Source organism: Octodon degus, unplaced genomic scaffold, assembly GCF_000260255.1.
Source record: "Octodon degus isolate 3935 unplaced genomic scaffold, OctDeg1.0 scaffold00115, whole genome shotgun sequence".
Taxonomy (NCBI): domain Eukaryota; kingdom Metazoa; phylum Chordata; class Mammalia; order Rodentia; family Octodontidae; genus Octodon; species Octodon degus.
The window spans coordinates 2,906,345-2,930,752 of record NW_004524691.1 but is presented as its reverse complement, the minus strand read 5'-3'; the positions used below and the strand labels follow the sequence as shown (position 1 = coordinate 2,930,752).

Below are 24,408 nucleotides of genomic sequence, written 5' to 3'. Positions count from 1 at the left end.
CCTGGCTCAGCCAATCAGAAAATCAGACTGAATAAACTGATAAATAAATCAGCCAGAGAGAGAAAGAGAGGTGGGGGGAAGAAAGGGGGAGGGGAAGGGGGAGGGGGAGGGGGAGGGGAGAGGGAAAGGGAGAGGGAGAAAGAATGAGAAACACTCCTTTTTTTTTTTTTTTTTTTGCAGAACTGGGGATTGAACTCAGGTCCTTTCACCTGACAGGGAAGCACTTATTCCACTGAGCCATCTCCCTGCGCCCCACCCCCCAGCTGCTCCCTTTCTTCACAGGCATCAAGTTACCTGGGCCAGTAGAGGCAAATACAATATGGCCTGATAAAAGGAAAAAAAAAAAATTTTCCCCAGATGAAGGCAGCACTGCTAATATACCCAACATCAACATTATATCTTACTCTGTGAGTGGAAAAATGTTGGCAAACAGAAAGAAGAAAAATCATTTGTATTAAATTATGAGTGTCACTTATGAGAATATTTTGTCATTTTGCTATCAAGTCTAGCTACTGCTACTGAATCAGCCCTTTGTAAACATCTCTATAGTATTTTGGGGGGTGGGGCTCCTGTTATATGAACCAAATTCATTTAAAAATTAATTGATAAAATTGTGGTCCAATTAAAACATATATTTCTTTTACTAAAACTTCATTGCCTAATGTTGGAACCATTTGAAGCATTATTTTAAATGACTGAAACTGTCCATCCTACTCATTTATTTCTCTTTATGTTTAAAAATTTCCCTAAGAAAATCTAAAAATAAAACATGACATATCAGCAGAAAACCAAGCTCCTAAATTTCTTCTTTCATATTTCTTCCTATTTCCAGTGCACATTTCTAAATAGAGGTCAACAAGACATGAGCTACTCTACATACAATAACGTTCAGAACAACCAGTACTCTAAAATTCAAGTGCTGAGACAGATTTTTCCCAATAACTACCTTGTTTCCTTGACATAAACTAGTATTTTGAAAAGGGTGTTAACTTTTATCTTTGTTGGCTAGCACATTTTCCTTAAATGCTGCTCTTGATAATTTGTTTCAAGGACTATCAACAGATATTTTGTGCAGAAAAAGCTGTGGCCAAATGTTTAAAAAATATGTGATTACACAAATTAAATTACTTATGTCATCTTTCCCTTAGTCCTTTTACATGCTAAGGCACATACTGAAGTACTATGTTAAATTTTGAAAATATCTTTCCAAACCTATCGCAATGCTCTTGCTTTGCTCAAGAGTGCCTATTCATATCTTTCAACATCAAAGAAAATCCACCTTTCACCCTCTATCCTGATGTTAATAATTAATGAATCAGGTTCCACTCTATGAAAAGAAAACTCAAGGCATATACTCAACTGATGGACATATGACAAAAAGTACATAATTTGTAAAACTTAGTACGTTCTTTAAAAATTCCTAAAGATTTTCCTCCACATGCCAAATTTCTTGCTTAGAAAGCATATTAAGTTGTAGCCTTTAAAATATGATATAATTTAATTAGGCATTAAATGGAAATAAAATCAAATGTAGTTTAAGATCACATTTGGTTATTTGATTATAAAGATTTATGATAAACAATAACATTTAATTTAAAAGGAAAAGCTGGTTCTGAGAAATCTTAAAAAGAGAAAAAAAAATCCATGGAAACTGGAACTCTTCTGCCTAAATTAAATTCCATATCTAACTGCTTTAAACAACCTTCATTTAACTTTAGGAGAGTTTGATGTTATACTTCCCAAAGACAAATACAAATCTTTCTTTGGATTAAGGCCATTTGAAGTTTCTAAATGTATTTTCCCCTTTAAAGTGACTTCCCAGCAACTCTCCCCAATAATGAGTTAACAATGCTTTAGTATTTTCTTTATAGAATTTGTAGAAAAACAGACATTATGTTAACATGCTTGAAGATAGTCAATGTTTTTTTGCTGTGTAAGTGTCAAATTATTTTGGACTCTGCTCTAGCAGTATCTGTGTATCACTGAAACTTCACAGATAATGATTTGCATGAGAAAAACATCTGTAAGTGCAGCTTTTGCTAAATTCTCTTTTGCTATATTTCAGTCCTTTCGGCATTATGAAATCTCTATGGCAAATTGTAATGTATTACAATCTACTGTTCTTTGGATTGATGTATCCAAGTACTGCTTAGCTGTATTTGATTCTTCGATATGCTTTTCTAGGCTTGACAGAGACAAAAATTAACAAATTTGAAAAACATTATCAAGATATTTACCAATTGTTCTCCTTTGAACAAGGAATTCTTTAAAACTTTAAAGCCAAGAGTTTTTTCCTCCACAAACTCTATCAATATAAATGTGTGGAATACAGTTGCCAAATGTTCAACATCCACCCCTCTTCTTTATCAAACCATTGTTTCCTATTATCAAAAAGCAGTTATAGGTAATCTATGTGTGGCAATGGTAATGGTGGGCTCAATTAGGCAATAAACAAAGAATTAAACAGATGTAGTCCTTGTTTTCTAGGACGTCAAGAAAGAATAACTAATACAGTACCAAACCATACAAATAGTTTATCTGCCTAATTAAATTCATCAAAGGCAAATACATTCAGGGACTGAGAGGACAAAGAATACACACAGCATTATGGGAGAGAAAGTGGTGAATGGTATCCAAGAATGGATAAAGGTCAGGAAAAATAAAAGGCTTTATCAAAGCAAGATAGCTTTGTGTAAAAGAATTTTAGGAGTAGTTTAAATATCAAGAAACATCAGTGGTGAGCAAAGAGTTGTGTTCACAGAACAAAAAAACAGCTCTCCAAGCACTTTGGAAGGGAGCAATTCACATAATTTGAGGAGACATTCTCAAGAGGATACATAGGAGATGAAGAAATGTGAACCGGGAAGTGACAGGCAATGTGAGAACCGTCAGACCATAAGCTGAGAAAGTCAGTTCAAGGGCTCAGAGCCTAATCAAGGGTGGGAATATACTGTAGAGTGCTGACAAAGGTAGGGATAAAAGGTCAAAGTAGTAAATACAAATGTGTGAGAATAGATCAAGGGAATCAGTGTTAGAGGCTGACAGATGGAGGGGGTTGTCTCTGTAAACACTAGGTGTACTATACTGGTGGACGAGAACATTACCCTGGCCTAAAAATCATCCTTATAGAATAACAGAAGAGAATAAGGGAGGTAAACACTATGAAGTGGGATTTAGCATTTGCTAAATATATGATGGGGCTAAATCAATCACTTACTATACCTTGTATATAACTCCAATATGAAAAAGAAAAAAAATCTAGATACTTTATAGCAATGGTTATCTTACTCAACAAATATTTTTATATACAAATTAAGTGAAAAATTTACAACATATACATATTACCAATGCACAAGAATCAATACCCACAAGGTCAGAAACTATAGCCCACAAGCATTTTTCTGTATTTCAGATGCTAAAAGGAAAATGAAGAAGCTACTATGTGAATTACAAATATATTTAAAACAGAATCAAAGCCAATGAACAGATAATTGAAACAAATTAGTAAGTAAACCACTTTTGCTCAGATACATAGTTCTTAAGGTTATACATTCAGTAATCCAGTCAAGAGCCTCGGATGTCAGGAAATTTTTATATTTGTGAAGTTTTTGAAACAAAGAAGACAATGTGATAATTTTAGGGCCAGGGATATAGCTCAGTGGTTTAAGTACCTGCCTGGCAAACGCAAGGTTCTGAGCTCAATCCCTGGTAACAACAACACACAACAAATCAAAATAAATAAATCTTAAGGTTGTTGACCAGCTTATGCACTAGGAATAAGACGAAAAAGTGGGCTGGTGAGACGGCTCAGTAGAATAAGCGCTTCCCTGGCAAGCACAAGGGTCTGAGTTCAATCCCCGGTTCCACAAAAAAAAAAAAAAAAAAAAAAAAACAGGACAAAAAAGTATTTTCAACAAATAGGTACAGCAAACCCTGTGTCACAATGTGAAATATGGTCTAAAAGTGGTCTGGGAACAACTTAGAATGGATGAAATGCTAAATCCAGTCAGCTACCAGGCAGACCATGGGAGGCAGCACACCACAGGCTGAGTGAATAATGTGCAGGAGCTAACCAAGCAAGGCATGAGAGAAGCGCAAGAAGCACATGCAGTTCATGTGAGAGGTCAGGGTATGTGCATGAGAGAGGCGATTAGAGATAAGACTGGACTGGAGAGGCTGGCTGGGGCCAGATAATGAAAAGCTTTGCACGCTGGGTTAAGAGGTTAGAGTTTGATCCTGAGGGCAGTTAAGAATCACTGGTAGGTTTTCAGCAAGGTCCAGACTAACCTTTTTCCTAAAATTTTTTTATTAATACATGCTTGAAGTACATAATGTTTATATTGTAATTTGTTCTTAGAAGAGTTCAAAACATCATTCCACAGTGCTACATACATCACACCATAGTGTGCCACATTTATGGAAGCACAATTTGCCAATAGTGGAAGTACAAAGGACTGATTTATTTTTAGTAGGGGAGGATAAAGAGAAACTGAGACTTATTTGTTAGACATTTCTTAGCATATTTACGAACATTTGTTATTCTATGCTTAGCTATTTGTAGCCACTATATTGCACATGAAACAAATGACAGACGTATCTGAAAATTAGGATCAAACTGCATAAAGGCCAATTACATGTGGGAAAGAGAACATAAAGAGTCTAGAATGTGCCCTACATTTCTGATTTGGGTGACAGGATAATTGTGCCATTAAATAAGGTAGAACACATTTAAATTGGAAGATGATGTAAATAAAACATAAAACTCAGATTTTAGAACCAAAGCTTCAAATTAAGTATCAACTTTTCTGAATACTACTTTGGTTTTAATCTAATCAGTTAGACTTCAGAAGCTTGGTTTCTAGTCTATAAAAATTAACTGGTTTGTACAAGGATAAACCTGTGACCTCAAACTATTAGCACCTACCCTAATAAGACTAACAGTAACAATTAGTCAGCCTTATTTTACTGCTGTACCATAAAGTGCAAATATCTCCCCAAACAAAGGACCATAATGATAGATAAAGATTAAGTTCCTTTTTGTGAGTATTTGGACTGTTCTGCTACTGGATTGAGACAGGCTTGACAGACAGGACATGTTTGCTGCTGCTAAATAAACTTCACAGGCATATAAAATACAGTTGGCTTTTGATACTTCCAGAACTTAGTAATACTGGAATATTTTGCAGTTTATATATCCCTTCAAATATGTTACAGGGTGATAAGAATCAAAGCCATGGCACACACACTACCCATATATTTCCTAAAAGCAATATAGAAAGCTTTAGAGAACTATGTACTCATAACTTTCTGTCTGGGAAGCACAGTAACTACCACTTACTGTTACTAATTAAGATTTTGCTAACATTGCTTCAAATAGCACAAGGCTTTTCAGGAAGGCAGTAAAACATACCTATAAATGCTTAAATCCAATGCAACATCTTTTAATACCACAGGTTAAGACACTATACTTAATTTCTATAGAATGACAATGCGTCTTGGTAAAAACTCAACTTCCCCTTTAGTACTTGTAGACAAATACTCATAAATCAAAATCGGAAGTTTACACTATTATGCACATAACCTCCATAGTTATGGGATAGACTAAGAATCAAAGGTTAACTCTGAATTAAATTTCCTATTTCTAAGGAGATCCTAATCTAACTGGCAAGATCACTGAGGTTTAGATAACTCCATGAAACTTAACACAAAACTTGAGATTTACCTAATGGTTCTAAACACCTTACATTTATCTGTCTACCAAACATTGAGTCTGATTTACAAAATCTTAGGCATCTAATCTGTGGCCTTAAGGTCATTCTAAAACAGAACAGCACAAAATATTAAAGAAGGCTAGAGAGGAAAAGGGAGACACGTAAATTTCCTAAGTTAAAGAATACCCTGTTTTTAACTTTGTGTTAATTGTATAGTCTCCAAAAGAATGTGGGGGAACTCAAGAAACACATAACACAACTTATTCTCCTCAAAAAAACTTGATATTAAGACATGGTTGTTTGAATTAGTCAGTTTTGCTAAACTTCTAATAAGAAAGACCATATGTTGAAGCTTTTACTCACCACCTCCAGCAATGCAAATAATAAAAGCAAATTACAATATTTAAGGAAAAGAAACTAACAAAATACTATTAATCTTTATTACAAAATTATGGAACAAAGCACACACAAACTTTCTAGTAAGATGTGGATAAATCTAATATCTTTCATAAATAAGAATTACACTTATGAGATCAGAAGATCTCACTGCCATCTATTTATGGAGGCATGGGATTAAATTTTGTGCCCTGAAGATACCAGGAATGTCATACAGCCTAAACTTTGATCCAAGTTCAATCACATGTCCTGAGACCAGCAGTAGTACGTAACTATAAGTGAGACACACCTCTCAACTACAGTCTAATTAGGAAGTGAAACCTACTCTTTATAAAACCAGCTGGGATAGAAAGCACGAAGATATCCCCAGTTCTAAAAAAAAAAAAAAAGAAAGAAAAAGAAAAGCACAAGATAGTTTTTTGAAAACTGTGCTTAAAAACTGTATTATGCCTTATACTATCTTAAATTATGCAGTGATGAAAATGAGTAAATATTCCTTTAAGTGAAATATTTTATAATCTACAAAGCTTTTTCTGATGGATTCAATTTCATTGATTAGCTAATCTAAAACTTTTAGTAACACTTTACAAGACATTTCTGATGTCTGGCAGCATTTGGATAACCCGAGAATCACAAAGAAATAAGCAAAGATCCTTCTGTCTCACATACTTTACTCAGATTCAAGAATGTCTTTATTAGCATGAGTAATTAAACTCTGAAAAGCAAACCACATTATTTCTTCAGTGCTTATTTTTATTTTCTCAATGCCTGGAAATGAAAGAGCTATGCCAGGTGACAGTCAGAAACCAGACCAACCGCAGCAGGAAATTATTTAGGGTATTCTGTACATTTTGCCCTCTCTACACACTGATCAGCTGCAAGAGCTGTGAAGATCACAGGGTGCAGGCAGGAGCATGACAGCACACACTCTCCTGTAAGCAAAGTTCACCCGTCGGTTCCCCTCCCTGACATTCTTTACTGACTATTCAGTGCTAGTAAAGTGCCAAAGAACTCCACGTCTGTTTGTCTAACAAGAAGGGACAGTTAATGGAAAAAGAAACAAAACAAAACAGCTAATTGTAACAAAGAGGAATTCTTGTAGGAATAAGCTAACCTTTATGAGAGGTGTTGTTTTAACCAACATAACACATTCTTCCTTATGTTTATGCAGGAGCAAGGGCACCAAAACAAAGGACTTTCATTTGCATAAAGAATACAAATTTACTTCTTAGACAACTTAACTCTTGAGAAAATATACTTTGCGGCATACACACTGAAAAGTCATTGGTTTCTGTAGACTCTGAAAGAGAGCAGTCACTCTAGTATTCACCCACTTGTAAAACTTTATCCTTTCATTGTGATAACCATGCAAAGGTTCTTTACTGGTCAAGTGGGTGTTACCAGGAAGTGAATATACAGAGCAGAGAAAGAATGAAGAGCCAGACAGATTTTGTTGTGTGGAAACAGCAAATAGGAATACTCTCTACTATGCTTGTCTTAGCAACAGTAACTAGCTGAATCAGTAAGGAAAATTGTAAGTTCGACATCTATTTATTAATATCATCAGCTTCTACAATATGAGTTCCTGGTCATAGAATTGGTTATATCAAATTTGTAACACTATTTTCTGCATGAATTTACTGATAAAACTTTACAAAATACCAAGTTTTGTAAGTTATTCTCTATAAAAGTCTTAATTTTTAAAAATTACATAATGTATTTCAGAACCTACTACTTATAATTTCAAATTCCATTATTAATTAAGACTAAAAATATTAGATAAGGTCTTAATGTCTCAGAGGTTGGGTTGCACTGGGTTTAATACTTTAAGGTTGAGTCTGTATATAGTGTAATTCCTGGTCCCTGGAAAGCACAGCCATAAATAAATATAAAAATAGGTATATATTAAAGCAGAATTTAGTTTAAGAAACTCCTTCAGTTTGTGCTGGCATGGTGGTGCATACCTGTAATCCCAGCACTTGGGTGAATGAAGCAGGAGATCATCATGAGTTAAGAGGCCAGGCTGGCTATATAGGGAGTTCAAAGCCAGCCTGAACTACATAGTGAGACCCTGTCTTGGAAAAAAATACCCTAAATAAATAAATAAAACACAGTTTGTTCCTAAAAGTGGTGTGTTTTAGATGTATTTTATTCCTTTGTGCAGTCTGTTTATAGTTTTGCAAAGTACAATTTAACTCAAGATTACACTATTACCTAACAATTTCAAACCTAGAATGAAATAGAAAATAGCTCAATCTTCAACATTTTGTTATCTTTCAAAGACACAAAATCTCTTATATTCACTTTATATTAGGACTCCCAGGCTTGAAGGAAACTACTTTTGCTAAGCCAAGTTTCTCACTAGGTGTGTTGGTACACATCTGTAATCCCAATGTTCAGAAGACTGAGGCAGGAGGACTGCTACTTGGTTCAAGGCTAGCCTGGGCTACATGATGAGTTAAGTCAACCTAAGCACACAGCAAGACCCCATCTCAAAAAGAAACAAAACATACACAAAAAACAAAACCCAAATCTTTTCTTTCAAAATTTATCAGTGCCCAAGTTGAAGCACCCTTTCAGAAAGCTGCATAATCATCACATAACTCGAAACTACATGTACTTAGTTTTCTTTCCATGACTCAGAAAAGAGACTGGTAATTATTAAAGGAGGCTGATCTAGGTTAAGAAGACCTGATGTCTTAATTTAAATGAAATCCAGAATCATCAAATAATGCAGAATCTAATGGGCTCAGATCAGAGGCTAAGAAATAAAAGAGGCCACAGGAAAATAATCAGTCTCAAATGGCTGGATTTGAGTAGCATTCCTGGAGTAGTTGAGGCTTTTATGTACTACTTACTGCTTCACATTTTAGAAAGAACCTCCAACCTTGCAACAAATTATTAAAGATCACAGACCATGATGAGAAACTTACAGATTTTATGCATTTACCTTTGCTTTACGGTAGAATATAAATCTAGAATCTAGAAATTCTAGTGCAACAAGAAATAAGATTTACAAGGGCACATAGCACGGTTAGTCAAAATCAGCACTTTTTGCAAATCCACTATGTTCATAATGAAGTTTTTAAAATGTCGAACACAGTCATACTATCCTCTTTTTGTTTACAACAAAAACTACAAGATTTGGACTCAATAATAAAATAAATAATGTATTATGCAATTATTTTTAGGCACCGCCAGATAATGTTACAGGCTATTTCTTCCAAATGTCTGATTTGAAAGTCGTAAATCTTTGGTTTTTAGAAAGTTGATTTTCACAAACATAAATACATCAGGAAATGACTGACCCCAACCTGAAGCCAGGTGACAGCTGCTTCAAAAAGTCCATTCTGCTTATTGATGAAAAGCCAGAAGCGAAATAAATGAATGATTGCTATTGATTCCCATGATAGCTCTACAGAGACCCAGTAACTTCCCTAGATTAGTATAGATAGAAGGCAATTAGTTTTATTTCATATGTAAATAGCAGTATAAAGAGGTACAAAAAATAATTCATTGGACTGCTTTATCTCTAAAGCACAAGGCACACATTTTGAAAGTCACTTCAAACACAGTTCTTGCTTATGGAGCTCTGTCTTAGGCAGGAATTTTTAAAATAAACTCAAACTCATACAGCTGTGTATATTCAAGAAATACCAAAAAGCCACAAGGCATAGTAAGTTTCAGCTGCTGTCCTCTCTCCAGTGTTATCAATAACACATAATGAATTAGTTCCTACATCACAGCTGTGCAGGCCCACACTCACTTGGCTAATTTAACTATTCTAGTATAGTGCAGTCAAGAGCTTGCTCTAGTTTAGATAATTTACGCTGTAAGTCATACAGACAACAATATAGGCTTTCTGTTATCATTAATATGCATTTCTCTGCATCCTCATACAGTTTCTGTGAAGTCATCTAATGATATTTTTTCTTGGACAGATTTTTTAAAAAAGCTTCTAAAGCAATTAGCAATTAAAATCACTCAGTAATTCAGGCTATGGCAGTACTCTAGGCTTAGGTCTTAAGCAAAATTCTCTCTTTTTTTAAATAAATAAACACTTATTTCAAAACAAATTCTGTACTCTCAGAAAAAAAAGGTATTTGGGGTAATTTTTTTTCTTCATTCCTATCTTCTACAACAAATTCAGAATCATAAATAATCACTGGTCGTATCATTAGCAGGTAACCTCTAAAATATGTTGCAGTGTGCCCCCACCCCTTCTTTTTTGTTAGATGGCAGTAACTAGAAGTCAGTCCTGGCACACTCTTCAACATCAATGTAACAAGAATCTAATGATGATCTTAGTTGCTAAAGAGAGATTTGCACTGTCTCCACAATTTCAATTATCCATGTAGCATTCCAGTTGCCAAGGCTCTTTATTGGTTAGTTCTGCCATTCAACATCATCATCTTCTATGGATAAAAGCATAATCTGTTAAAAACTGTGTTTTCTTAATTTAAAAAAAGTCAAATATTCAGTGTTGTTTTCTCAACTGTACATATAGAATTTTGAAATTTCTTCAAATTCATCACTTCTACAAAAGAAGCCTCAACATCAAGTCTGGGCAGCTCATACATACTACTAGTCTCCAGTTGATGCATATAGTATGTATTATATACTATAATAATAAGCATATATTATTAAAATACATTTAAAATGTACTTTCAGTATCTAAGCATCCTGACCAAAGCATTGGGAGGGAACTAAACTTATCCCATTAAATTTCCTTTATTCCTAAGAACAAAATAAATACTACCTATCTAATTTAAACTCAGATGTTAAATCCTCACATTTGTAAATCAAAAATCAAGGATTTTATCTGCATAATTTGAAACTATGAACTTTTCCCTCTGCTAGTCCCAGAACCTGTTAACTTTCTCAAAGTTCCACACAATAAAAATATGATGGATATAGTATATAATGATTTATTAAGTCATGTAAATGACTGAAAATAAGCAAAATAAACCCAAATGCCATTCATTATTCACTGATCTTGAATCTAAAGAATATTGGAGCCAACTTGGACATACACACAGCTGAGCACACACTTCCTGGTATGTGCAATCTGCACAGATAGACCAGCTTTACAGGCCTGACCACAGAGATTAATAGCTTTAGCCAAATAATGTGGTAACCATGTGAACCTGGGCTGCTCCAGCTTGTTTGTGAATCTCTCAGCAAGGCTCAACATGCCGTTATCTGCATCTTGTTGCCAGGAAACACAACATCGCTTGGGAATACAAGGAAAACCAGGTTGCAATGACCACAGGTCAACTTCCCCAAAGCCTAATTTTTGACACTTTGTTATTTACAATCTTACATTTCTTGCAGCTCACTAACAATTTCACTTGCTACTAATTAACAGTTCACACTATTTTACCAGAAGAGACCCACTACAATACAGTAGCAATAGTATTAATTGCAGTAACAGTAACTCACTCATACTTTCCCTAAGTGTCAAACAAATACTAGTTTACTTCATTGAAACTGATTTGGAAATTAAGCACCCACTTATAATTGATCCAACAATGTATGTTATGGGCCCCTATCTATGTAAAGATAAATATACACAATATGTTGGTGATCTAAGAATACCTGGGTCTTCTCAGGATCAAAATAACTATTCTGTCTTGCTCATGATAACAGAATATAATGTATTAGACAATAATCCTGCTAGTTGCTTCCTGACCAATTCAAACAGAAACTTAATGTACTAAGATGCTCAATACTCAGCAGACTAGAAATATACTTTCCAGTAATAAAATGAGAATAAAATGGGAGACTACTGTTCTGCAGAGTTTTACAAGCTGGAAATGGAAGGATCAAACTGGCTTTAAGAGTATATAATATTAATTCCTTTTAACTTAAAAATTAGAATTGCCAGCTTAGGGTAACAGAAATTTTGGGCAAAACGATAAAAGAACTAAGCTCTTATCGTTAAGATTTTTGCAAACCTAACAAAGCAAAATCATAATACATGTTATGACAATATGCTTATACTCTGAAAAACTATATTCTTAATTTGACCTTATTTTCTCAAGGGGTTTTCTATATTCCTTTGAACTTGTGCCTCACATTGTTTTGTTATTCCTTGTTTACACTTTAAAAAGCTAAAAAAACAAAACAAAACAGAACAAAACTTCTAGTTTCATGATAAATTGCCAGGGCACACAGACCTGGGTATTATGTGAGTGAAATACAGAAATACTTAGAAAAGCCCCTCATCCAATATTAAATGTGAATAAGAAAAAAAAAAGGATCAGATTTTTTTTAATAACAACAAAGCTGACACCATTTGCTGACTCTCTAGACACTTGAGTATTTATTTGTAAACAAAAAAGACTCTTAAGGAAATTTTTCTCCTGGTATTTGGGTTAGGATATTTTGGATGCTCTCCCCTCGCCCACTCCCCATGTCATGCTTCTCAGTACTACAGTCTATCCTACATAGTTTTTTCATTATTTGATGCTACCAGATTGCCCTCACAGTTGTCAAATGGAAATCCTTTATAATTTCAATTCTGTATTCTTAGCCATGCATAAATAACTTTTAAATTGACACGTTTTCACCAGAGAAGCAACTTAGAATTATAAAGTTTTCTATACAACCATTTTTCTACTAGCAACTTTCATTTTGTGGCAACTATGATTTTCATTTTACGTAATGTTCAAATGAAGAAAACCTGAGATGTAGAAATGTTAGTTGTCTGTCAATGCATCCTGCTTAGACATTTATGCTGAGAACTTTATGTGTGTATGTACATATATGAATATCTATATATCTATATTTCTATATATCTTTCAAACCAAAGTTCAAAGAAAGTTGCTAGCTTGTCTTCCTTTCACTCATCATTAAGATTCTTTCAGAACTTAAAATAAAATTACTCTGAATTGTGGAAAAATTTATAAAATCAATGATAAAAACTTTAAGGAAACTAACAAGAGAGTTAATGCATTTTGGTATGATAAGGAAGAATTTCTAAATCATTCATCATGTTTATATCACAAAAATCTCTAAATATTATTTTCCTTTAAAAAACAGGTATTCAACATGCAAAAATATAAACTTAAATCACGTATTCATTACATTATAAGATTCACCATGGGCTTTTCTTCAAAAGCAAGTTCTCCTGTGTGATGAAAATATTATTGATTTACAACAGTCAATATATGTGCAACTTCTCACTCACATGTATATTGAATAGAATGATAAATGAATTGTTCAAATCATAAAACCTTCATTGTTTGGTTAGGTTAACAGCCTGTACTCAACCACCATGAAAAATCAGGATAGCATAAAGCCAAAAGAATGACAGACAAAACAGAATAAAACCTGTTTCTACTGAAAAAAAGCACTGTACTAAGCTTTTAGCTTCTTTTCCTTCTCTAGAGCATTTAACAGTCTTATAAACTCTTTTAATACATACCCATGCTTCACTCTCATTCTATCATTTTCTGGGTTACAATAAAATCTTTCCAAGTGCTCCTGAGAATCATTGGAGACACTCTGCCACTTTTGAGTAGTTGTCCTCTTTATCTGCCAATGATATGGCAAGACCGTGTGATGCTTCAAACAATCCCTGCCATAAATACAAGTGCCCTGGAGAAAGTCCATGCAAATTTCAATTCCGTTCTCTTGATGAGTATGGTACTGTAGCTGGTTTACCAGCTCAAACACGAGGTCAAGGGAAGCCTCCTCACTTTTATCCTGGAAGAGCTCAGTATTCAGTTTATCACTGGTGTCCAAAATGTACTGGATTGTAAAACTGTTGTCTTGGAAAACCCCTGGAACATAATCCATGACTTTGTCTATGCAATCTGGACTAGTAGGAACATCACTTGAAACTGGGTGCAAAAGGTCAGTCTGGAAGTGCCCTGTTGTAGAGTCTGCCACTGTTCCACTGATGGTTTCTGGTGGAAAGCTGTGATCCTGGATTGGAACCACTTGTTCTGGAGCATCAGTGGAAGGATGGGCTTCTGGTATTTGGCCCCCAACATCTGTCCCATCAGGAATCAGAACAGACATACTGTTTTCTGTGGGTGGGCATGATGGATTGATTTCCAGGGGTTTTTTCACCATAGGTTCATGTAAGCTGCTCTCGTCTGCATTCTGGTCTCTAGATCTAAAAACCTCATCAAGTGAGCCAGACTCTAGCAAAGTGTTTAATATTGGCCTCAAAGATCTTAGGGTTCCAGTTCCCAATCTCTTTTGATCCTGCTTTTTCTTAAAACAATTCTTCAATGGACTGATCTTCTCTGAGAGTCTCATTTGGCATGAAAAATCATCAGGAGAGGGAGGCTGCACTACACAGTCTGGCTCAGGTTCAGTGGTTTCCATTTCCATGATGTGGGTTAGCTCCAATTGTACCTCAGAGTCTAAAAATCCTACCAGGAAAGGAAGAGAGACAATCATTTACAAATTGAATCCCTGAATCCCATTCATTCATTAAAATACTTTGTACTATTTATAATAGCTAGACCTTGGAAACAACCCAAATGCCCATCAACCAAAGAATAGATTTTTTAAAATGTGGTCTTTTTATACAATGGAATATTACTCAGCTAAGAAAAGGGATAAACTGGAGAATTTTACAGGTAACTGGATGCAATTTGAGACCATACTCATAAGTGAAATAAACCAGACACACATTTGCAAACATTATATTGTCTCCTTATTGTAAGAAACTGAAAGAGTAAATAAGATTCAAAATGTATAGCAGATATTGTAAAATGGGAAGAAATTGTTCAAAAAGAAAGAGGAAAGTGGGATGAGGTAAAGGAGAAAAGACGAGGAAAAGTGGAAAAGCATATATATATATATATATATACACATATGTATATATATACACACACACATATATTCCATACTTACATATATTTGTATACAAGATACTTAAGATAGTTATACTAATTTCTCTTAGTTCATTGAAAAGAAAGGTTTGTGCTAATATTGTTTGTACAATTAAATGCCTGTATCTTGTTCGCTAACTAAAAGATAATACACAATGTATTAATCATTGTTACCCTCCTATAATCTTGTTTTGAAATTGTTTTTGTTTAAATTTAAAAAAAAAAGAAAACAAATGTTTTGTGCCCATGTGTTATGAAGTCCCTGAAATCATTCTTCTTGAACTATAGTCTTTACAGTTCAATTTTAACTACTGTGAAATGAAGGCTCCAAAGCAGTTATAGAGCTATCAAAAGCTTGTACCAAATAAAGGAAGATGAGACAGTGTAACTTTCAACATATCTTTGGCATTATTTGTAGACAATATACAACAATTTGTAATTCAGCTGATCATGAATTCTCAGTGTAGGGCTGGAACAGGGTAGTACAAATAATTGTGTCCAGATGATAACAGCAAGAAAAAAAAATATCGCCAACTCAGCTTTCTGGTTCTCTTCACAGTAGTTTACCTATTATTTGTATAATGAGTTGACCAAAATTTAATTTCTTAATAGGGAAAAGATATTTATCAAATGAAGGACAAACTTCAAAGTTAGTGAACAAATCTGGAGTGTAAAGGTAGATATAGTAATCAGGGGCTCTCAACTGAAATGTTATAAATGGGAGACAAGCCAGAGGACTGTTAAATATTTGTGTATTCAGTTAGTTCCAGTATGTTCTCCCAAGAATGTTACGGACTTGGCGATTCTGTAATCGCCAAGATCACTGCCACTTTTTAGCAAAAACCATTGTACACTGTGCTAAAATCAAACACAATTCTGTAACACTGAAAGGCCCTCCTGGCTCTTCTCTACAGAAAAGCCACGTATGTTCATTTTAAAAAGCAAATGAAGCCATCTTAATTGAAAAATCACACATCAAGATTTCTAATTCTGAATGAGCTACTAAAAGAAACAAAAAAAGTTGCCTCCTTGGAGACCCTTTTAAAAATGAAAATTGAAAATATTTACTAAAAGTGTGTCAGGTGAGAAAGGATGGTGATGAGCAATTAATCTTTTGTCCAACAGACTAACAGGGATCTTTGCTGCAGGGGCCTATGATTGAATTAAGTATATATAGTGTATAGCAGTACAGTGCCTGGCACAATGCACACAGTGGCTATTCCATAAATATTTTGCTGGCTGAATTACTCTAGAGAAAGCATACTTTAAATGCCTAGCTTCTGGTTGGTTATGGGTAAAAGAGAAACAAAAAGATCCAGTCTCAGAAAAATGTGTTGAAAATTTAGTTGTAGAGATTCATTAATTTATAATAATCAAACTCAGGAAAACAAATAAGCATGGCATATAAGAAAGAGTCCAAGTACAAAAGAAAGAAGTAGAAAAAGAAGAGTTCAGTGTGAGCTGGCATTGTTAGGGAAAGCTTCCCGAAGGAGAGATCTGACATGAGACATAAATCAACTGGAAAGCAGCCAAGCCAGGCGCTATTATTCATCATTCTGTGCTCTTGCCTCAAGGCACAATTGGCACAGACTGTGGTATTCCCTTGCTCACCACACCAAACCGGCCTGTGCCTTCCCCCACGCACACACATTAACCACTCCTATCACACCCTGTATCAAGGCAAAACAGACACTGAACCAATTTAACTTATACGTGTCTACACACACACACGCACACACGCACACACACGCACACACACGCACGCACGCGCGCACAGACCGTTTCCTATCAGTGCCCTTCGTCAAACTCGGAAACAAAACTAGGGAGAAGCCACGGAGAAATGGAGCGGGGAGCCTACTAAAACCTAGTTCCTCAATTACTTCGTACAGCGGAAAAATAAAGATTGGAAGGGCACTTCCTCCGGTCGTCTGCAGCAAGAGACACAACCGCGCCACCATTCACACCTCGTGACGCCCGGCTAGTCTGGCACTCCTCACGGATCACACCTTCCATGGAAACCGCCTGCCCCAAACTCCACTCGCCAGCCGTCGCCTCGCGACTTCCCGGCGTCCAGCCCGGGTCGGAGCGACGCCTCCTGCCGGCCGCGGCGGTTGGCGGCGGCGCAGCCACAGCTACACAGGCAGTCGGGCTGCAGCGCCCGCCGCCCGCTGGACAGAGCGTTCAGAGCATCCCCGCCCCCGCCCTGCCCTCCGCGGGGGCCCAGGATACCCCGAGCCGCCATCCACCTCCGCGGCTTCCCGGTGCTCCGGGGCCGCCCGAGGCGCGGTCAGCGTTGGGTTTCTACTGAGCTTCTCCGCCCACCTCCCGAGCACCGTCCCGCGGGGGTCGGGGCTCGCAGACACCAGCAGCGCAGCATCGGGGAGAAGCGGCGGGCGCTCAGCGGGCGGCGGGCAGGACGGCGAGAGCTCGCGCGCCCGCAAAGTTAATGGGCAAGCAGCCCGTAAACTTCTCGGCTGCAGCCCGGAACACGGGGTGCCCGGAGGCTCCCGCAGCCGTCCTCCGGCCCCGGCTCCGCCGGCACCGACGCGCCGAGCGCGGACGCCCGCGACCCCGCCGCGCTCCCACTCTTCCACCTGCCAGAGTCCGAAGTGCCCGAGAGGTGCGAGCGACGCGGCCGCTGCTGACAGGGTCCCCGCTGAATTCCGCAGCACAGGGCTTGAGGAGTCAGGGGCCCCGACTCCAGAGAGCCCGCACTCTGCTGGCGGGACTCGGGTTCCTCAGCCCCCAGTGACCACCCCGAGCCCTTTACCTCAGCAGGAGGCTGAGAGAACGGAGACAGAAGCCACGTCGCAGGCAGCGTCCGTGGCAGCGTTCGGCACAGGCTTCGGGACAGCCCGGCGTCTAGGGGCCGCGAGCCGGCGCCGCGACAAGCCTTGCGCTGGCCATTCCGCCGACAAGAGCACAGAAAGCCGCGGACGCGCTCGATCCGGCTCGCTCGCCTGTCACCTCGAGCTCTGGTTTAAGTGGCTTCCGGTCGCCTCCTCCCGGCGGCCCCGTCGCGGAGGCGGAGCCTTGGAGACGGGGGGTGGGGTGGGGTGAGGGGGCCGGGCGCTCAGTGGGTGCCGGGAAAGAGGCCCGGCCCCCGCGCGCGCGTGCGCGTTCGCTCGCTCGCTCGCGCTCCTGCAGGCGCGCGAAGCGTGCCCGCGGCGGCCGAGCGCCCGCGAGGGGGCGTGTCCGTTCCGGGCTGCTGGGGTCTCTGAGGGTCTGCTCCTCTGCGGCGTGGCGCGCGCGGCTGTGGGGGCGGAAAGCGCGCGCTGTGTGGGGTGGGCGCCTCGTGGCTGCGGACAGGTGAAGGGTCACCTTGTTCCACCGAGACCAGGCACCCGGTGTGAAGGAGGCCGTGAAACGGAACGACCCGTTTAGGTGCGGTTGGCTTTGTTTATATGCCTCTTCACTAAACGCCTCCCAGTCCCTGACACCGCCTGGCCGAGAGAGGAGGCAAACGGCTGCCACCACCGAGGCCGCCAGACGGGGTCGCCTGACCCGCGCCGGATAGGCGGGAAGGGTGGGCGCCCCCAAGGGCCAGTGGATGATCCCCGCGACCTGACCCCGCGGTCCTCAGAGGGAATACCTGGCGTTAGGACTTGGACGACAGAATTGCGATTGCGTATTTTAAAGTCCACAAAAGTCGCAGTGATTTAGTTGATGTGAGAAATAGCGCTTGCTCTCTACTAGGGACAGACGGTCACTGCAGAACCATCCCTATCTGCATGGAGTTTGCAGAGTGCCTGTATTAACCTCTAAGATACATGCACGTGTAGTGCTGTGAGTTTTGCATCTATTCAATAGAATAGATTTTCAGTTGCGAGGAAACAGCACATGAAATTCATATAATCCCTACAAACGAAAGAATGAAAAGATCCTAGTAATTCCTAACATGGATGCATAGAAAAATAGAACTAGCAATAGATTTTTTGTTATGAGCCATTGCTACATTCCTCTAGGCCTGATTAAAAGCGGTATCTTTCCAGCAGGTTTATCATTTCAAATCACGTCAAGGCACAACTGTTAAACTAAGGTGGAAATGATACAGGTGAAATTCAGGCCAATATTTGTAAAGCAAGGATTTGTAGGTATAAGACATACTGAGACAAGATTTTGGACCATGTCTACTCATAGAATTGTGTAGAAGTAAATAATTGGATTTGGATTTAGCTTTTGTCACATCTGTTACGTATTCCTTTTGGTTTCTTTAATGACTTCTTTTGGACTACTTCCATTTTCTTCTGTCAGGTTTGTTATACATTCTTTATACTTTTAGTAGTGTTTAAGTTACTGTTACATACAAATCATTCTAGAATAAAATGACCTAAAACAATAATTATTTACTCGTGATTCCAGGTTTTCTGGCCCAGGAATTCAGTCAGGGCATAGTACAGGTGTCTCATCTCTGTTCCAGGATCTTTGGGTCCTGACTAGGATGACTTAAATAGGGCCATATGTCATGAGACATCAGGATGGAGTTGGAGTTGCATGTCAAAACTAAGATGATCATGGTGTGGAAAATATGAAGATAGAAACTAGGGCTGCTGGAGCAGAAAGGAGGCTGTTGGCTTCATTCCTTGGTTTTCTCCTTGTGGCTGATTCAACTTTCCTCATGGAATGCTAATTTTAGGATTGCAAGGGCAGCATTCCAGGAGGATATTTCTTTACTTCCACCATGCTTACTAATGTGTTATTGGCCAAAGCAAATCATATGGCCAAGCTCAATCTAGGAGGGCTCTGCAAAAGCCTGTGGAAATCGAATTGTGGTTCATTGGGGATCACTTAGATTAGGGGGTGCGTTGCCTTTATCCAACTAGGGATTAATAATAATTAAGTCATTTACAGAGTCAAGTGCAGTGGCACTGACTATATATAGTCTAACTGCTTGGGAGGTGAGACAAGAGGCTTGAGCTCAGGTTTTGCAGACCAGCCTAAGGCCTAATCAACAATGCAAGACTCCATCTCCCTCAGGCCCTGAACTTAAACTTTTACCCCTTACCCATAACCCCTGAGGCAACTGAAAACTCTAGTTCATTTCTCAATCTCTGTACTACTACTATACTTTTTAAAAGTCAGTTGTCTCACCAAGTTATGCACCAAACATTGTTGTTGGATGTAGGCTCCCCAGACTGTTAGAATTTTGGGTGTCTCAGCCAAGATAACCTCTGCAATGTCTACCTCAGGTACAATCCATTGAAGATAATGGAAGAGGATAATCTTACAAAGCCAGAAACTAACGGGTTCATTGACCAAGGGGTTAGAATCATTGCTATGATAGCCAACAGAATTTAGTATGTTTTATGGGCCAGTGACCTTTGTGTGTTTTCCACTTTTTCTTTACAGGCATTTTACCAATATACTATTCCTTGTCCACTAAACAGTATTTAATAGTACTGAGTCAGGTAACTTTTCTTCAAATATTGGTACATGGCAGTCTACATTCTTGATGGGAACTACTTACTAACACTGTCAGGAGTCCTGAGCCCTGGACTCTGAGTTCACTGTAGCAACTGGATGAGACTTTGGGATTCCCTAAGGTAGAGAAAGGTATATTCATTGACTGAGAAGAAGTATTGGCTAGGGTGAATATTGCTTGTTTCCCTTTTCTTTCTTATGAGAAAGATCCTAACATTCTTCCCCAATTTGGAAGAGAAATGGCAATGTACCTAGCCGAAACTTTCATTTCTCTAGATCCCATGCAGTTAGTAGCGACCATGAGATACAGTTCTAGATATATGCTCAGAAATTCTAGAAAACATACAGAGCCACCCCTACCATTTCTTCTTTTCTTTCTCTCTTCTGAAATGTTGACATGGGGATGGAGATAGAATGTCATGACAAAAATAGAGGGTGAATGTGATATGGAAAACATAAAGATGGAAGTCATAAGCTGAGGCAGAAAGACAGAAGACAGTTGGTTCATTCATGACTTCCTGAAGCTGCTGCAGAAGTCCTAGAATGACTACATGTAGACTTAAATGTCAAAAATAAATACCTACGTGAACATACTGTTTTTCACTATGTTCCTGAACATAGTCTTGGCTAATACAGAAACTATCACGTGATCTTCTAACTAGGCTTCTTGCTTGTAGGCTTTATAAGTTAGATAGTAGCATGATTTAATATTTCAGATATACAAGAGCTGTCACAAAGCAATGCATCAACTCTTATAGGAAAATTTCAGCTAATTACACAGAAAAACAAATTATAAGATGAAGAAACACTTAAGAAAAAAAGGAAGTAAAAGAAATAACAAAAACTCATAGTTAATTTGAACATAACATTATGCAATACAACAGCTATTGTCAAATTCCTATTTTTAAAATAATTTTAATGTTTTTAAACCATTTTATTTAATAGAATGATAAAAAAGAAAATTAAAAGCATGTAAAAGATTTTTTAAAGCTCACAGTTAAATCTTTTAAGGTCTCATTTTAATCTTTTGATATTATTACCTCTATCTTTGTATTAGTCAGCTTTCCCATTGCTGGACAAAATACCTGACACCTACAACTTAAAGGAAGAGAGGTTTAGTTCGCAGTTTCGGATGTTTTGGTCCATGATTGGCTGAGTCCCAGGCAGAAACATGGTAGAAAGGTGAAGCAGAGCAAAGCCGCTTAGTTTATGGCCACTAGTAGGCAGAGCACAGAGGAAGCATGACAGTGAGAAATATGTGCACCAATGACACTACCCTAATGAGTGGCCTCTTCCAAATGGGCCGTACTTCAAATCAGTAAGTTCAGCTATGAACATGAGTGGATTGATCCACTAATGAGTAGAGTACCTTCATGACCAGTCACTTTTCCATGAGTCTCATAATATGGTAAGTTGATAATTAGGTTTGCCTGACACAGTCTTTTTTTTCTTCTATTATAACATAACAGTATATATTATTTTGCCTACCGTATCATAAACAGCTTCCCATGTTAATATAATCTTTTAAGCAAGTAGCTGTTTAATAGTCCAAGTAACTACAACGTGTTTCATGTTTCATTTAACTTGTCAGTTCACTATTGTTTATTTCTGATGCTGATGACTGAACCCAGGGCCTTTACATAATGCTACATCCTCTGCCCTTCACAATTTTTTATTTTGAGATGGAACCTTGCCAAGTTGCCCAGACTGGGCTTGAATTTAAGGTCCTCTTGCCTCAGCCTTCCAAAGTCCTGGAATTAGAGTATGTATCATCATGCTAGGTTCAACTCTCACTCTCTCTCTCTCTCTCTCTCTCTCTCTCTCTCTCTGTCCTTTAAATAGTATTCACTATGTATCTACTACATTCAAGTCACGGGATTAAATATTTTAAGTACACAAAAAATAAGATAAATAAAATGTGGCTACTCCCTAAGTGTTCTTTAAAACTGCAAGACATGGGCTGTGAATGTAGCTCAGTCAAATAAGCACCTGCCTGGCAAGCACAAGGTCATGAGTTCAATCCCCGGTACCAAAAATACCCATATTTAATAAAACTGCAAGACACATAACCATGAAACTAAATGACATATGTGTATATATACTTTTTTATAAGTCATTTAATTTTCCTTAAATATGCTTTAGAATCAAAATGTTTTAATTTTCAAGTACTCTTTTCTTTGCTAATTTCTGTTATCCTTGTCTGCTGCCTGCTACCTTAGTATAACTGATCAGTACATTCAAATATTACCAACGAGTGATTTACTAATGTAAACCAAAGACTTCTTTCCCAAAATTTCAAGTGACCCAAGGCCTCTTGTTTTTATTTTTATTCATATTGTTATCAATTCTGAATGTCAGTATATGTTGCTTTCTGTTTTCATGATTATTAGTATGTAATAGTTAATTTCCCAACATTGTTCTGCTGGGAAAGATAATTACTTTTGGTTACCACACCGAAAAGGAAACAGTGACTGTCATGACTAAGACAGCACAATGAAAGACCTGAGATTTGAAAACAGAAGCTTGTCTTTTAGTATGGCTATACCGAAATCACACAGAGAATGCAATAACTTGCATAAATGGTAGACTAACAACTCCTTGTCCACAAGTGCTTACTTTGAACAAAATGGTTTCTTTGACTTTGTATAAGGGCACACACTTCAACACAGTTTATGTATGCAGGTAGCTAATTTATCCAAAGTAAAAAAAAAATCAAATTGTTATTCTCTCAGCAACTAAATTATAGTTGTTTTAAAATTCCAGTATTGAAAATTTTCTCTTGCAATTGTTAATAATGGGCCAATTCCTAGAATTTACCTGAAGGAAGATTTCTTATTTTCCCAAGAGGGAGTTCTGTACTCCTGGGATCCTAGAGTAACACAAGATTTTGGCTGAAATTCATTTACCTCAAGATGTTGGCAGACAAAGATTGGAAAATGCTACCTATGAATGTCAGAATAACTAAAGATAAGAAATTTAAAAAGCATGAACTAAGGGTGAATTAATTTAAATGCTCAGAGGTAGGCTGGCTGATAGACTCTCTTAAACATGATAACTGTAAATTAAAATTTTTTTCCATAAGGTTATGGGATATCCACTTTGCAGACCACTTCCAAATTCTAAAACTCCTTCTCAGTTATATTCCTCTTATATTCCTCTCCTAAAACTCATCTGTTATCTGTCTCTTGTGAGACTGCAAATTACCTCTGCCTGAAAAAGGCCTAGAAGAAAATGAGCCATAAAATATGAATATAATAAGTTATAAAATGCATCAGCAAGTTCACAAAATAGTCTGGTTATCTGAATTTACATTTGTAAATTGCCTAATTATCTGCTGAACTGCTTCTTTTCATAGTATTGAGAAAGTCAAGTATGCTCTTTAGTTTCCTCCAGTTTTAGACCTGTTGAGTAAGTCTTACCACACATACTGAAAGTGCTGTCTGATATAACTGGTTTTGGGTCTAAATGAGATAATTCCCTTAGAGAAGTCCTCAAATGTTTTTCTGATCTTCATTTAATTGATCTAATACACTAATTACGCAGTGGTGACTAAGGCAGTCTCCACTCTCTTGATTTATTACAGTGAAGTTTGTAAATTTCCCACCACAAATCATAGGGAAAGTGCGCTACAGACTACCTAGCCCCACTCTAGATCTCCAAATCAGAATCTCCTCCAGATAGGGTAAGGGATTCTGTACTTGAAATTCCTTAGGTGCTGTTGCTTAGAATATCTTGGTCTTTCAAAATACTTGAGGGTAGAAGGAGGTGTGGCTAAATAGGAAAACAAGTATACTGTAGTAAATAACATAGTAGAGATATAAAGCCAGGAGTGGTGGCACATACCTATAATCCTGGAACTGACGAAGCTGAGACAGGAAGATTCTGTGAGATCAAGACCAGCCTAATCTGCATAGTAAGATCTTACCTCAAAAAGACAGAACATAGAGATATATAAGGATGGTGCTAAGCATACAGATGGGAAATTAAGCCTAAGTTTATTGTCAGAAAAGATTACCAGTAACAGACTT

At 37.8% G+C, this 24,408-nt stretch overlaps 1 protein-coding gene across 1 annotated transcript in view; it reads right to left on the bottom strand.

Moving 5' to 3' along the window:
• Positions 1–17,948, bottom strand: part of Tiparp (TCDD inducible poly(ADP-ribose) polymerase) — a 28,482-nt gene extending 10,534 nt beyond the window's left edge. The window contains exons 1-2 of the mRNA XM_004639828.2: positions 17,730–17,948; positions 13,537–14,494 (exon numbers count right to left, since the gene is read on the bottom strand). Of these exons, the coding sequence (XP_004639885.1) occupies positions 13,537–14,453 (917 nt within the window). The 5' untranslated portion in view covers positions 14,454–14,494; positions 17,730–17,948. The remainder of the gene's footprint in view (positions 1–13,536; positions 14,495–17,729) is intronic.
• Between the last annotated feature and the right edge of the window lie 6,460 nt (positions 17,949–24,408).